The sequence below is a fragment of the Haemaphysalis longicornis genome, unplaced genomic scaffold, assembly GCF_048455015.1.
Source record: "Haemaphysalis longicornis isolate Haplotype H1 unplaced genomic scaffold, Haemaphysalis longicornis Haplotype H1 scaffold_6, whole genome shotgun sequence".
Lineage (NCBI taxonomy): Eukaryota > Metazoa > Arthropoda > Arachnida > Ixodida > Ixodidae > Haemaphysalis > Haemaphysalis longicornis.
In genome coordinates this window covers 152096059-152110308 of record NW_027526407.1, presented here as the reverse complement: position 1 = coordinate 152110308, position 14250 = coordinate 152096059, and the positions used below count along the sequence as shown (strand labels likewise).

At 47.9% G+C, this 14250-nt stretch overlaps 1 protein-coding gene across 1 annotated transcript; it reads left to right on the top strand.

Annotated features, from left to right (window-relative positions):
* The first annotated feature begins 8622 nt into the window (after positions 1-8622).
* LOC144141209 (uncharacterized) lies at positions 8623-13377 on the top strand. The gene has a single exon (XM_077672772.1). The coding sequence runs from the start codon at positions 8629-8631 to the stop codon at positions 9838-9840; it is 1212 nt and encodes a 403-aa protein (XP_077528898.1). The 5' UTR covers positions 8623-8628; the 3' UTR covers positions 9841-13377.
* The last annotated feature ends 873 nt before the right edge of the window (positions 13378-14250 follow it).

The window sequence follows — 14250 nt, the reverse complement described above, 5'->3', positions numbered from 1 at the left end:
GACGACATGCAAAGGAAGGTGCTATGCAAAGCTAATTAAAAACTGGTTTCACTTCTTGCAAATAAATTTATAAAATAAGATTTGCAGCAAATAGGTAAGCTTGCGTGACTTGCGTTTTGCTCTGTCCATTCATGTCGTGAACATTTTTCTGCTATCCTGCTACAAAGCTCTAGAAACGTATCAAGCATTTTCCGAGAGCTTAGAGGAGTGTGCTGGGGTGCTTAAAAATACTACACAAAACGAACTTGGTTTGAACGTTGAATATATTATCATTAAACATCAAATATGGTCTTCGAACAGGTGGGCAGCTGAAAAGAAAAAAAAACTGAGTTACACACTAAAGCTTGTACAATCCAGATCAAGTAAAAACAAATGTATACGCACATTTCACATGCCTCCGTAAACATTCTGAGATGGTCACTCTGATGTGGTCCCTTGCTTCTGCCATTCCTCTTCGCCATAAAAATAAAAAATCTGAAGAAAAAGAACATTTTCACCAAATTAAGTGGAAATCATCCTGCTAGGACTCTCTTCAGGTTATGGAAGGGTGCTTGTGACCTGCACTGCTCTAAAAGGCATCGCATGGTGGCAATGCCTGTCCCGGGAAAGGATTTTAGTAAGACGCAAGCGCACATGCATGCAAGCAAGAATTTCAAGAGAACATGCGTTAGCAGCAGGTAGAGAAAAAAGCAAAACACCCTCGTCTAGAAGAATTCTACGCTCAAAGCGCAGCCAGTGAATACCAGACGCAAGAAAATGTAGCTTTAGGCGAGTGTGTTGAAGGTTAGGAACACAGTAAAGTGAAAGGTAAAGAATGCCAGATGGCATTTAACCTGGTTGGATGCATTGAAGTGACAAAAAAAAAACGATTCATGATTGGACTTGCGCAAAACAAACGACGACGAGGAAGGAACGACAAGGACGAGCGCATTCCTTGTCGTTCCTTCCTCGTCCCCGTTTGTTGTGCGGAAGTCTAATCATGAATCGTTTCCAACTAGGCCGGCTTGCTGTGAAGAAAAAAAACGCACACCGTCTTGATGTGAAAGTGCTGAATAAACAAACGCTTGCAAAAACTTCAGCAAACCTGTGATGAACTTAGAGGAAGTTCAACACTATGAGGACAACCGAGCTGTGCAAGCACTAAAGACCCTTTCGGAAGACGCACAAAAAGGAGACAGGTGTGCCAAATTTGTCATGGAACAGATTATCAATAGTAATAAGGCGGGTTGACTTGGCAGGAACCCACGTTGCGGGAAAATGCTGTGGAAGGCGACTTACTGCAAAGGTTACGAGCATGTGAGGGGCAGAAAACTGCTGGAGCTGCCGTGTCAAAGCACACTAAAAATCTCGTCGGACCTTCTGCAGGAGGCTCGAGTAACAAACCTAATAAAGGAACGGCTTCAAGTGGAGGGACAAAGCTTGCGATCACTAAAAGAGCCATACTGCAGACTGATTACTGACGAAATGTCAATGCAGCAAAAAGTAATTTATGACTGTCAAGTCGACAAAATTTTCGGCCTTGAATAGGCTGTGAACCTCGAACCGGCAATGCCACTGAAATAGCCTGCAGGCTCCTCTGGTTTGTCCTGAGGGGGCTTTCCACGGCTGATGTTATCCCCTTAGGGTATTTTTTTACCGGGAACATAAAGCATGACCGGCTCCGTAACCTGAATTTTAGTAAGCTGAACTCTGTGGAAGAGGCGGGTTTCCTCATTATCCGTATTGACACGGACAACCACCAGACAAACAACGTCATGTTTCTAGGCGTGTGAGTTGACAACACACTACAGCATGTTGTGCTACATCCAGTGCGGGAAAACGACCCATCGTTCCTGTTATTTGACCAAACCAGCTCATTAAGAACCTCAGAACAAATCTTCTAGAGAGAGGGGGGGATGTTTAATGGAAAGCAGAAAGTTAAGGAATATTATGTTCTCAAGGCCCACTTTAAGATCCAACAAATGTTGTGAATTGTGAACCCAGTTCGACTGTTAAGCTGATCGCACATTGAGCCGAACGTGAAAAAAGAAGCTGTCCCGTAACACCTTGATATTTTCACCTGTCGTCATCAGCAGCCCGAAGTTCCTTCAGAAAAAGCCCAAAGCTCACGAACAGGCTTCAGAATCTAAATTCCAGTAAAATAAGTTGAATAGTGCAATCCCATATTAAGGCCCATGTATCTACTCCACGTAAATATGTGACTGCAGCCTGTTCAGCAAGGTGTCTCAAGTGAAGCATGACAAAGCGCAGTAATACTGCCGAACCCAGAACTGCTAGCGCGGATGGCTGATTGTGTGGACACTTTCCGAATTGACGCCACCGCATCACTGATAGCGCGCGCCACAGGAGACGCGGCGAAGGGAAAGAGAACTATCGTTCTCACAGGTGGAGAGGAGCATTCGGCGGCCTGCACCAAAAGAGGGACATTAGGCGCCCGTGTCACTTCTAAATGTCACATCTTGAGCATACTAGTTCTCTCTTTTTTACTAAGAACCCCCACCTTTGTGATTTTGTTTCCGCAGTCCAATGAACAATGGCAGCAAAGGTTCAGGTTAAACATTACATAAGAGGTTAAATACAACACATACAAATTCACTGATTCCAAACTCGGAGAGCAATGAAATGCTGAAATAAAAAAGCCGGCATGCATATATATACAGTGCTATTGGAAAACCAAAGCACCTCACTCTCGGTCGAATTTGGCAAGTTCTGGTAAAGGCCGATCCACAAGACGGACGAAGTCCACGGTCCAACCTGTTACGGACGCCAAGTCAAGGTCCGCTGCTGTCCGACCAAGAGCAAGGCGCATCCACACGGCGGGCCGGCTGAGTGGACCACGAATAGCAGACCATCTGAAATCGCAAGCTAGAAGGTTTAACACAGGCGCCGTTTGGCCGCGATAACATGTAACGCACAAGCCTGCACGAACCATTTCTTCCCACAATAACAGCCAGCGACATGCATGCGGGGCAGGCGTGCTCACGCAGCCGCCGGCGTCGTTTGCATGAAGGCGACATGACGAGCGGCGACGGCTGGGCGACCCGGGTTGCATACGGCTCGTCACCGCTCGCTGGAACCAAATTCTTCCCTTATATTGAGGTCAGCATGCTTTAAACAATGTGATAATGATGGCTAGCATCGCACTAGTAAGAAACAGGGGTATCTAGTGAAAGCGCGCATTAAGTATGCGCCGCGATAGTAAGCCTAGCCCGCTGCCTATCCCACCGGGGGTGATTGACAGGCTCCTTCGAGCGCTTCGAAACAGCCGAGCTCCCGCGACGTTCACCCGCCAAATCAAAACCGGCCGATTCGCCGCCATTTCTAGTTCAGGGTTTTGGTGTAGTGATTCCGCTGCTGACTACGGACGTTGTTGTCCCTGGTTCGATTCTCGCACCGTTTTGTTTTGTGTGTGTGGCCGTGGTCAGCGTTTTGTAATAGCAAAACTTCACGCCCGCTTTACAATTCACGCGATGAGAGCAATCGGTCATGGGTTTTTTATTCAAGCGGCCGAACCACTCTCACTCGCTGGAGCCAAGGCCGACGTAGCCATCGCCAGTTACGGCCGATCTGCTCTAATTATTACCAGTGATAATTAATTAACAGTGACCCTGGCTAGTCAGTGAGCGGAAGCGGTTTGGCCGGTTAGGTAAAAATCAAGAACGACTGCTCTCGCTGAAATATTGTGAAGTGGGCGTCGGGTGGCGGCTTGGAGATCCGCCGGATTGAGCTAGAGTTAGCCCGATCATCTGTAATTATTAATAATGAATAATAATTATCAGTGATTCTGGCTAGTCAGTGAGCAGTAGCGGTTTGGCCGGTTGGGTAAAAATCAAGAGAGGCTGCTCTCAACGTGAGTTCTGTTTCCTCTCGACGGAACTTTAGTGAAAGTTGCCGTTCCGTCTGGGCGGAACGCTAGACACAGCCTGACAATTATGCTGAAGGAGGCTGGAAAGGCTATGTGATGAACTCCTCAACAAAAATACGAGTGAAGCAATTTTTTTGTTTCTGAAGTCTCTTTTAGGTGATTGCAGCTTAAACCAGGTTCAATTCTCATTCCCACGCAGTGCTTGAAGCCCACATGATGTGTCGGTGCATGTTTTCAACTGGTACCGTCAATATCATGGCAACAATTTTTTTTACTTCAAAACATGCATCTAATTAGGCCTTAAAATTGGCCGCGATGTCTTAGGAAAGCATAGTGAACCAGATTTAAGGTTGTGCTCACACTGACATCAAACCCATTCAAACGATTTTCAAAAATGACACATATTGGTACAGGCCGCAAAATTTGAAACATGACAATAACGCATTACTGCCAATATAGACAATAACCAGTGCTTAAAAAATTATTGCGATTAGAAAGAGGTTATCCTCTTCTGAAAAATAAAAAAAAACTTTCAGTGTGATATACCCATCTAGAAAAGGCTGTTCTCCTGTTTATTCTCTAGCGGGCATATTTTCTAGAACTATATTTCTTTACATCAAGTCGTGTTTTTACAAAGAGTGTATTCTTTGCTGTGCAATGATTCACAAAAGCTACTAGAAAAAGACCTTCGGCCTTAACCAGTCCATGGGAGACCCACTTTTTTTTTGAAGCATTTGCTCTTGTGCGGAGTGCACTCATCCACAGAATGAGAGCCCAATACAAAATTTAACGGAGCAACACGCGTGGCCGCGAATTATTCGGAGACGGTAGTGAATGTTGCAATGCTTAAACGCTCCCCATGCGCGGCCAGCATTGCTTATGCCTCTGCACCAGACGCACGATACGCATGTAGTTTCGATGTGGTAGCAAATTCGGGTTGAATGTACGTTTTTGGCGCTACTGATACACATGCACAAACATATATGCGATTATCGAACGATTGGAACACTCAAACATTCACTGCACATGTGGGGCTTGCGAGTGTGACACCAATTTCAGCCATCGTACCCTCAATGTTAACGCAGAGAGCATTGTTTGTACCAGTGCACTTCACTGAGTGACCGCTTTGAAAAATGACAATCCCTGCAGTGCAGTGTAGACTGCTATGTGCTTCGGGTAAAAGTTGCCTAAAGCGTACCACTCCAGTCCAGGTACGACAAATGATGCGAAGAAGTACAATATTGCAATTCCTTAAAAACTACCCACACAAAAAAACTTAACCGTTGCGAACTCAACCTGGAGTGGTCGATCGCGCGTATTGGCGATCGGTTGTTGCAAGCAACGAACCGTTTAGCCAACGTAGCAGTATGATACCACTTCGCTCAACAAAAAGCCTACAAACGGCCCAAATACTAGGGCTCTTCGTTTTACAGACTCTAATTCACCCCGGATGTTCCGCGGGAGTCCGAGGATTCCCCGAAGCCATAAGGATACACAAGAAAATCGAATGACTGACTGCTTTCAGAGAATCTGCGGTTAGTACGGGACTGTAAATAGAACAGCCCTACTGTTGCATCTCCCCCGGTCGAAAGGCTGATCAACGTAACCCTCAAAATCAGTCGCTGTCAAAAAACAAGAGGGCTAAGCGGCGACGCAAACGTCTAACATGAAACGGAACACCCCTGCCCTGTTAAATACACAAGTAAAGTGCGAAAAGTAGACTAGTCACTTACCTTAAATCACAGGCGGCATATCTTCGTCGAAACAATAATCCAATGTCTTCAAAACAACCACAACACAGCACTCGACAAGCGCGTACAGCTACACCGACTCGACGGCCAGGAGGAGGAAAAGACGATTGCGTGATGGCGTGGCGATGTTGCTGGATGGAACAGTGGAGTACTGAGGCCGGGGTTTCGGTTTCGGTTTCGGTCTTTGTTCATACAAGTCGAGAAGTGAACAAAAGACATCGAAACAAATTCTGGCTTGAACATAGACACATAACGCAATGTAAATAGAAAGATCAGGTTGCCATACCCAGCAAAAAGTTGAGTTTGTTGGGCTATCCTGTATGTGAGCAAGTTGTGGAATAAACCTGCGACATCAGTTGCGTTGCCCCACTTTTGGTTAAAAACTACCAAGAACAGGCACATTTTTCGTTTTAAAAAATCATATCGTGCTGTCGGCGAAAAAAAAACAGACCGACCGAGGATCGAACCACCAACCTTTGCAACAAAAAAGCGAGCGCGTTACCACTGCACCAACGCCACAAACGGAAAGGACGCCCGAACAAGCGGCATTTATTTGGTTTCTCAAACAGAATCCCAAATGAATTCACAAATATTGTGAGGTATGTTTAGTGCTTCTCGTATATAACCCATTCCGGCAGTCATACCGCTTCTTGGGCACGCACCTATCTCCAAAACGAGGCTCACCTTGAGCCGTGTAGCCAGCAATCTCAACCTAAGAGATATCGCACATCCCCGTTCTCTCCGACGAAAGCCAACGTAGCTATGAGTGAAATAGCATGCGCGCCCGCAATGAAAATTATGTCGTGTAATAATACCGTGGTTGGATTTGTCTAAAGGCAGCTGATTACAACTAAGGCGGATCGGCGAAGCGCTAGACCCGTAGTCTGCCGCGTACAATTTTAGCCATGCCACGGATGGTTCTGTCCGCGGGCTCAGCACAGCGAAAACGAACACGTACGGTTTGACCCTGTCGCAGCGAAAAAAAATCGCGCCAATCCACCCCGTGAATGTGGTTGGAAACCAAAGCTGTAAACAGCCCCCATAACGATTACCTATGCGACGTCACTTAAATTCACTGACATCGCTCTACAAATACTAAAACCAGAGAGAAGTGAAATGCACTTAACCACACCATTTATTACTTCAAAGAGATATTCTTGGTAAGGTTAAATCAATGCATGATGCATGAACGGTGTTTGGTTGAGTTGTATTGGTGTAGCACAAGAGTAGAAACTTTTTTTATAAAATTAAAGCTCCAACCCGGTGTTAGACGATCTGACTTCTCCGTCTCTGCGCCGCGAACGGAGGCGACAAGATTTGCGGCAGAGAAGGAGGAAGAGGACGAAGAAATACTTCTATTCAGATTTCTGAACGGCCCAGAGTGCAGCCCTGGGGAGTGATTCCTTCTTCTGTGGGGCCCATATGCAGTCCGCGCGGCCTTTGTGCACCCGCTGAAGCTGGGTAGGTAGAGAGGGCCTGGACAGCAGCATCTCCCATTGCTCTTCTTAGGTAGTTGATGGAAACAGAGGAGGGTGCTCAGGGAAGGAGCCGCATTGTACCAACCACAGGTTAGTTTGTTGTTCTCTGGAAAGGTCAGGGTAAGGCGAAGGTACGGTCTGTCTCAGAAGGCGGTAATGCTGGGTTATCTCCCTGAACATGACAAGTGGGTGACCGTCCTCGTGCAGCTCCATAGCACGAGAGGTAAAAGCGCAGGCTTGTTGGGTGGGCGTATTTGTTGCCCTCCATTCAAGCGTGAGGGGTGTTCAGATGAGCTGAATGGAACCGTTTGGGGAGTGTTTTTTTAGCACGCGCAGTGCAGGTCAGGACACCCAACCCGACTGGTAATTCCAGTAGGCTTGTTGGGAATAGGTGACTACCTTCCGAACCCCTGGTTGAGTGAGAGCCAAGGTGATGGCTGCCTCTTCTGCTGCGGTCATTTCTTGGGTCCTAAGCGAGGTACACGCAAGGAGGTTGGTTCTGGAGGTAGCCATGATGATGGCGTATTGCTGCCATCGATGTTTGGAGTCGTCTGTGCAGATAACTGCATGATAACCACCGAGGGTGGTGTTTAGCGCTTGAGCCCGTGCTTTTCGGTGACCCTCCTCATGTGAGAGGTTCATATTTTTAAGCAAAGCGAGCATCTGTAGTTTTAGTCCCCAAAAGTCTGGGAGTACGTCAAGCGGAGTAACATTCTGGGCTGCCCAGCCAATCTGGTGAAGCATGCGGTTACCCACCGCAGTTCTGAGTCGGACCTTCTGGTTCGAAAAAACGCCTTCTATAAGCTCTTCCAAAGTGTTGTGGAGCCCCGTGCTAAGCAGCCTCTGTGTGGACGCACTCATGAGAAGACCAATTGCCTGCTCGACCTCCTTCCTAATCATTATATAAAGCAACTCTATGTCTTCCTTGTCGAGACGAAGACAGGGGGTGGACGTAAGTGACTCTCGAGAGGACAAAAGCTTCAATTAATGGAAAGATACTGGATTCCTTTATGCCTCGCTTCTTGGTGGCAACTCGCCTGATCATGTGTATGATTTGATTAATGCTGTTTTTGAGGCGCTGCAAGGAGACGTCACTCTTGGTGTTAGCCTCGAGATGTAGCCCCAGTATCTTGATGCTGGGGCTTGGAGTGATGGCCTGGCCATCAAGGAGTATTTGAATGTATTCCTTGCTTTGGCGTGAGGGCGGGCGACAAGGAGCTGTGATTTTTTACGTGAACACTGGAGGCCACAGGCTTTAGCACATTGGTGTCCTAGAAGTTAGATGTCATGCATTGGTGTGAGCTTCCTTTAATTTTTGTAATTCTTAGCACATGAGCAAGGTGCGTACAGGGCCGCTAGATGGGCATGAGTGGTCGCGTGACGCTTTCACGTGGCATTCAGCGAAAACGCAGGGGGTAAACCCGTAGATGTGCTTGGTGAGTACACCACCCGTCTTCCCCATCTTCGCGTGGGCTCGTAGCTAAATCGGTAAGACATTCTACTTCCGGCCACCCAAGCGTGCGGACGCAGAATCATGAGCTCCGGCGGAGCGGCGATAGCGGCCCAGCCTGGCCGCGGCAACAGGATGGAAACGAAAGAAGATAACGAGTACCAAGTTATTTTGCCTCAGCTGCCGACAGGACGGGTTGTGTGTAATACGGTGTTTCTTCACGGCGACGTGAAAGCCAGGCCGTTCCGTGTCGAGGATTTCCGGGACATGCTCGCCCGTGTTGGTGCGCTCTCCGACGTGATCGCGTTGGGGGCGTACCAAATTAACCACGTGTGGGCCGTGACCTTCAAGAACGCGGAGGCTACAAAGAAAATGCTCGCGGCCGGTGAGCAGGAAGTGAAGGGACGCCGTTGTCTTGTCATCGACCCGCAAGACCAGCAGGTGAGGCTCAAGCTTCACTGGCTGCTGCACGGTGTTGACGACGAGGACATCCGAACGGCGCTCGCCCCGTTTGGAAAGGTCACCGAGATAACGAAAGAACGATGGCGAGTCCAGGGAGTCCTTGACAAGGGGTCTACGACGCGAGCGGTAACGCTGAAGCTGAAAGCCGGTGTGACGGTGGAGGATTTGCCGCACCAAATTCGGGTCGGAGGGGAGTTGGCCCTCTTGGTAGCGCCAGGCAGACCTATGCAGTGTTTGCGCTGTAAGGGGACTGGTCACGTACGCCGTGAGTGCAAGGTGCCCCGCTGCTCCCGGTGTCGCCGTTTCGGCCATGCGGATGCGCAATGTGTCCGCACGTACGCCAATGTTACGGCACCCGCGAGTGGTGAAGACTTCGCAGAGCACTTGATGGACGTTGCCGAGGCGGAAGCAGCGGCACAAGGCACAGGGAACCTACAGACTGCGGAGGCGTCCCCAGGAGTTCCACCTCCTCCCGACGGCAACGAACCGAAGACCCCAGAGGAACCCCCCGCGGTTGATACTGCGGTCCAAGTGGAAGGCGAAAATAACCGCCAGCCCAACCACGTCGATCCCGAACCAAGCGGTGAGAAGTCGATGGATGTTGGCGAGTCGGCAAACACCGGGAGCACCACCAAGCGCGGCCTAGACAAGTCGGACGAAGGAGTGGAAAAAGGGACCACGGCCAACAGCGAGGAGCCCCCGCTTAAAACTAACCCGGGATGGCGGCCTTCTTTCAAGCCACGACCTAACGTCGAGAACGGACGGGCACGCCCACCAAAGCCGTCAACACAGCAGCCTCCCCCCGCGTCCAAGGCGCCGGATGGAAGCGTCTAGCAAGGCGCTGACGCGAAAAGGTAAGCACCATGTCCGCGGTCTCTAACATTCAACAAAACGATAATGGAAGGCTCCCTGAATGTTGCAACCTTAAACGTCCGTGGTATGGCTGCTAGACGAAAGCAAAGCCAGGTTTACCGCCTCTTGTTAGAACAGGACGTCGACGTGCTCGCAGTTCAAGAGACGAAGGTTGAAGGGCAGGTGGAGACCGAGGGCATGGTGCGCCGTTTCACGTCGCGTTACTACGCTTGTGTAAGCCACGCGGTAGGAACGTCTGCGGGTTGTGTCTTGTTTGTAAGGAAGCTACCTGGCCTGGAAATCCAGGCGGTGGCTTCATGTCATTCAGGGCGGCTCGTGGTGTGCGACTATCGTTTCAATTCTACCGAGTTTAGAATTATATGTGTGTATGCGCCGAATGCGCTAGATGCTAGAGTGAGATTTTTTGAAGGTCTCAAGCAGCACATTAACACCGAAAGGCAGCTTATGGTTATGGGAGACTTCAACTGTGTCCTGTCGTCCCACGATAAAACAAGTAAGAGCGCCTACAGAGATGCTAGCACCAGTGTGTTGTGCGATATCGTAAGTGAATTCGACTTGGTGGATGTCGGGGAATGCCTGGAGGGTACGAGGGATGTGCGGTTCACTCATTTTCAGGGGTGCAGCCACGCACGACTGGACAGGGTTTATATTTCACTGGATTTAGTCCATAAGTGTCACAGCTATACCGTACAGCCTATTTCGTTTTCAGACCACTGTGTGGTTAAATGTAGAATTGGGAAGCAGCAACAGAAAGCTCCTTTTTCCTGGGAGTTGTGGAAATTGAACGAGAAACTGTTACAAGACGAATTGTTCATGTGCTTTGTTACTGAAAAAATTACGGAAATAGCTGAAGGGGATAACAGTCGAATCGGGGAAAGGTGGGAATTAGGCAAACAAGACATCAAAATAAAAGCTATCGAAAGATCTAGCAGTATTAAATACGAAGAAAAAATGAAAGAAAACGGGCTGCGTGCAAACCTTCAAAAGTTGATAGCACTGGAGAGCAAAAACCCAGGCATGTTTAAAGAAGACATAAGGCAGATAAAGCACAAGCTTGAGGTAATTGATCAGGATCGCTATCGCGGAGCGCTTGTGCGCGCGAGAGCGGAACATTGGGCTGCTGGTGAGATGCCCACAAAACGGGCGTTAGGAATCGAAAAGACGCAAGCCCGTCGGAATCAGATTAACGAGATAGAAAGGAACGGTCAAGTAACTTCAGAAAAAAATGAAGTGGAGGGCGCGTTCTTTGAATATTATCAAGCACTGTTCGCTTTCAGGGAGGTAGACGTAGAAAAATTCAAGCGCGATTTTATCGACGTGTTGCCTCGTTTGGAAGATGACGAAAAAGAATGGCTAGAACAACCCATTTCGGCAGACGAAGTCAAATGTGCCATCGACAACTTGAATCCGGGCAAGTCACCGGGTCCCGACGGACTGGTGGCGGCTTTCTATAAACAGTTTAAACATTTGTTATCTCCTGTTCTTGCCGGCTTGTACAATGAAGCTTACGAAATTAAAACGCTTCCGCCGTCGTATTCTACTTCGCATACAGTATTAATACCGAAAACAGACGATACGGGAAAACTTAGGAATGTTAAGGCATACAGGCCAATCTCTCTAACAAATGTGGACTATAAAATTTTCATGAAGGTTCTTGGTAAAAGGCTACAAACAGTAATCCAGCGAATTGTTGGACCGCATCAGACATGCGGTATCAGGGGCCGCAACATCTTTACAAACATACATAAGGCTAGGTGCATTCTTGAATGCTGCGATACAATGCACACGGGTGTGGCGATTCTCCAGCTCGATTTGGAGAAAGCCTTTGACTGCGTTTCTCACGAGATTTTGTTCTGTATTTTAGAGTATATTAATGTTGGTTCGGTTATAAGAGAGGGAGTGGCTCTGGCTTACAGGAATTGCACTACACGATTGATAGTTAACAAGAACTTGGGAGCGGTCATCGACGTGCAACGATCTGTTCGCCAGGGATGCCCCCTCAGCCCCTTATTGTTTTGTGTGTACATTGAGGCGCTGTGCTTGAGTATCATCGGGAATGGTACAATTCGAGGTTTCAAACTGCAAGAGTCCGAGGTTAAACTGCTCGCCTATGCGGATGATATTGCTGTCGTGTGTTCGAATAAAGAAAGCCTGGTGTCCGCTGTGGAAACAGTGAAGCGGTTTGGTGAGGTCACAGGCAGTGTCGTGAACTGGGGAAAGTGCCTGGGGTTTTGGCACGGTGAATGGATGTCCACTCCTGCTTTTTATGCTAATGTTAACTGGGTCACCACCCCGGTAAAGTACTTGGGAGCCCCCTTAGAATATTATCGCGACAGTGAGCCTTATTGGCGCGGACAGGTGCAGGCACTGAGGGAGAGGGGGGAAAAACTGAAAGCAACTGGTTTGTCAGTGTTTGGGAAAGCCACAACTTGTAATCTCTTTTTTGTTGCAAAGATTTGGTTTGTTATGCAAGTACTGCATTGTTCACGCTTGAATGTCCAGAAGCTACATCGCGTATTTGCTGTTTTTGTTTGGGGGTCCAATTGGGAAAGGAGTAGTAGAACAAACTTGTTTAGAAGAATCAGAGATGGGGGTTTAGGGCTTACGCACCTGTTTGTACGACAACTCGTAAACCGATTTTTGTTTTTGCGCGATATACAAGACCCTTTTCTGCGCACTGTAATTCAAGTTCGACTAATGCGTGCTGTACCCGAATTTGTGGTTTCCTCACGCAGCATGCCTGGGGGTATTTATGGATATTTTAGAGAGATTGTTTTGTCATACCAATTTTTGCTAGCCCGGTTTTCGATGCAATATTTGGCCAATGTAACGCGGAAAAAATTGTATAAGGATGTGTGCGACGTAGTATTCCCTGTTCCACTGTATAGAGCAATATACTGTGCTGGGCCAGGGCAGGATGTGTTGAAACGAGTGAAGCGAATGGAAGTGTCACCCGGAGCAAAGTCCTTCTTCTTTAAATTACACACTGGTACGCTTTCAGTTGCGACTTGGATGAAGGATAGGGGAATCTCTGTGCCATGGGGAACCGACTGTTCCATTTGCAAACAGCCGGAAACGGTGGAACATGTCTTCCTCCACTGTTGGGCAGCAGTATTTCTGTGGGATGTCCCCCAAAGGACACTTCGAAAGGACTTTCCTCTGAGCCCACATGGCATACGATTCTTGAGCATAGGCAGTGAAGACGGGGTTCCATTTGACCTTATCATGTTGCTTGGCCTGCACAGTATTTGGCGTTCGCGAATGGCCTGGCTCAATCGTGATGTAGACGCACGACCGACGCGACAGATGTTTAGAGAAAGCGTCTCTCTGTTCGTGGAATGTCAAAAAGCAAAGAATACAGTACCTGAGTGGCTGTCAAGGGTTGAACCTCTTACGGCGCTTAGGGAATTTTAAAAGACAACGCCGGCCTATGATGGCACGGCAGCCTCATTGTTAGTTTTACCTCTGTACCTGAAGTGTTTTGTTGTACTGTCGAAGACCGGCAATAAAAAAAAAAAAAGTAGCTAAATCGGTAAGACAACAGGCTCCCGCTTTGTTAGTCTATTAGTTCCAGGTTCGATTCCCGGCGGTGCCAGTAAATTCTTTTATTTGTTCGCTTGAGTTTTCTGGTGACACCAACGGTCGCGAAAGAACCCTTGGGGGGCAGAGGTAAAAAGCTTTGCTTTAAAAAGCTGCCCATGTTTTCAAGGTAAGGGTCGGCACTGCCCCCCTTAAACCAAAAACGGCGAATAAAGGGCATACAGTTTCATACCAGCCCTTCAAGTTCTGGCTTAAAAACAAGAAGCGCTAATCAAAGTAGCTTTTCTCTAATAAGTCAAGTTTTTAGCAGCACCTTATCAAAAATGCAGTTGTTTCTTTTTCTCGAAATTCCCAATGCCACCGCTTTTTTTTTTTTTAGTTTTGGCTTGCTTTGAGTTTTGGCTTGTTGCCAGCATTCGTTCGGAAAATGCCTTTCCATCATCAATACAGCAGTCAAGCTTGCCGTCACGCCAGCATTTGCCGTCAGTGCGCAGCGTGCCTATTAAGTTTTCGGAACACCTTTTTAAAAAGGCAACTTTTGTAATTTTCTCGCAACGGTCAATGCCACCGCTATGTCCCTGTTATTACATGCGCTTCGCTCTCGTATAAATTTTGGCTTTCTGCCGTCATTCATTCAGAAAATGCATTTCCATCATCAATTCAGCAGTCAAACATGCCGTCACGCCAACATCTGCCGCCATTGCGTCGAAAGCCTGCCTGCATAAAAGAAGGTGCTAGAAGACGCTGGAAGATGCTGGCAGGCATGCCAGCATGCCTGCCAGCACCTTTTAGCGTCCTCTTCTAGCAGCTTCCATTACAGTTTCTTACGTA

Excerpts from the sequence above, each read along its gene's own strand:
- LOC144141209 (XM_077672772.1), top strand. The coding sequence starts at position 8,629 with ATGAGCTCCGGCGGAGCGGCGATAGCGGCCCAGCCTGGCCGCGGCAAC.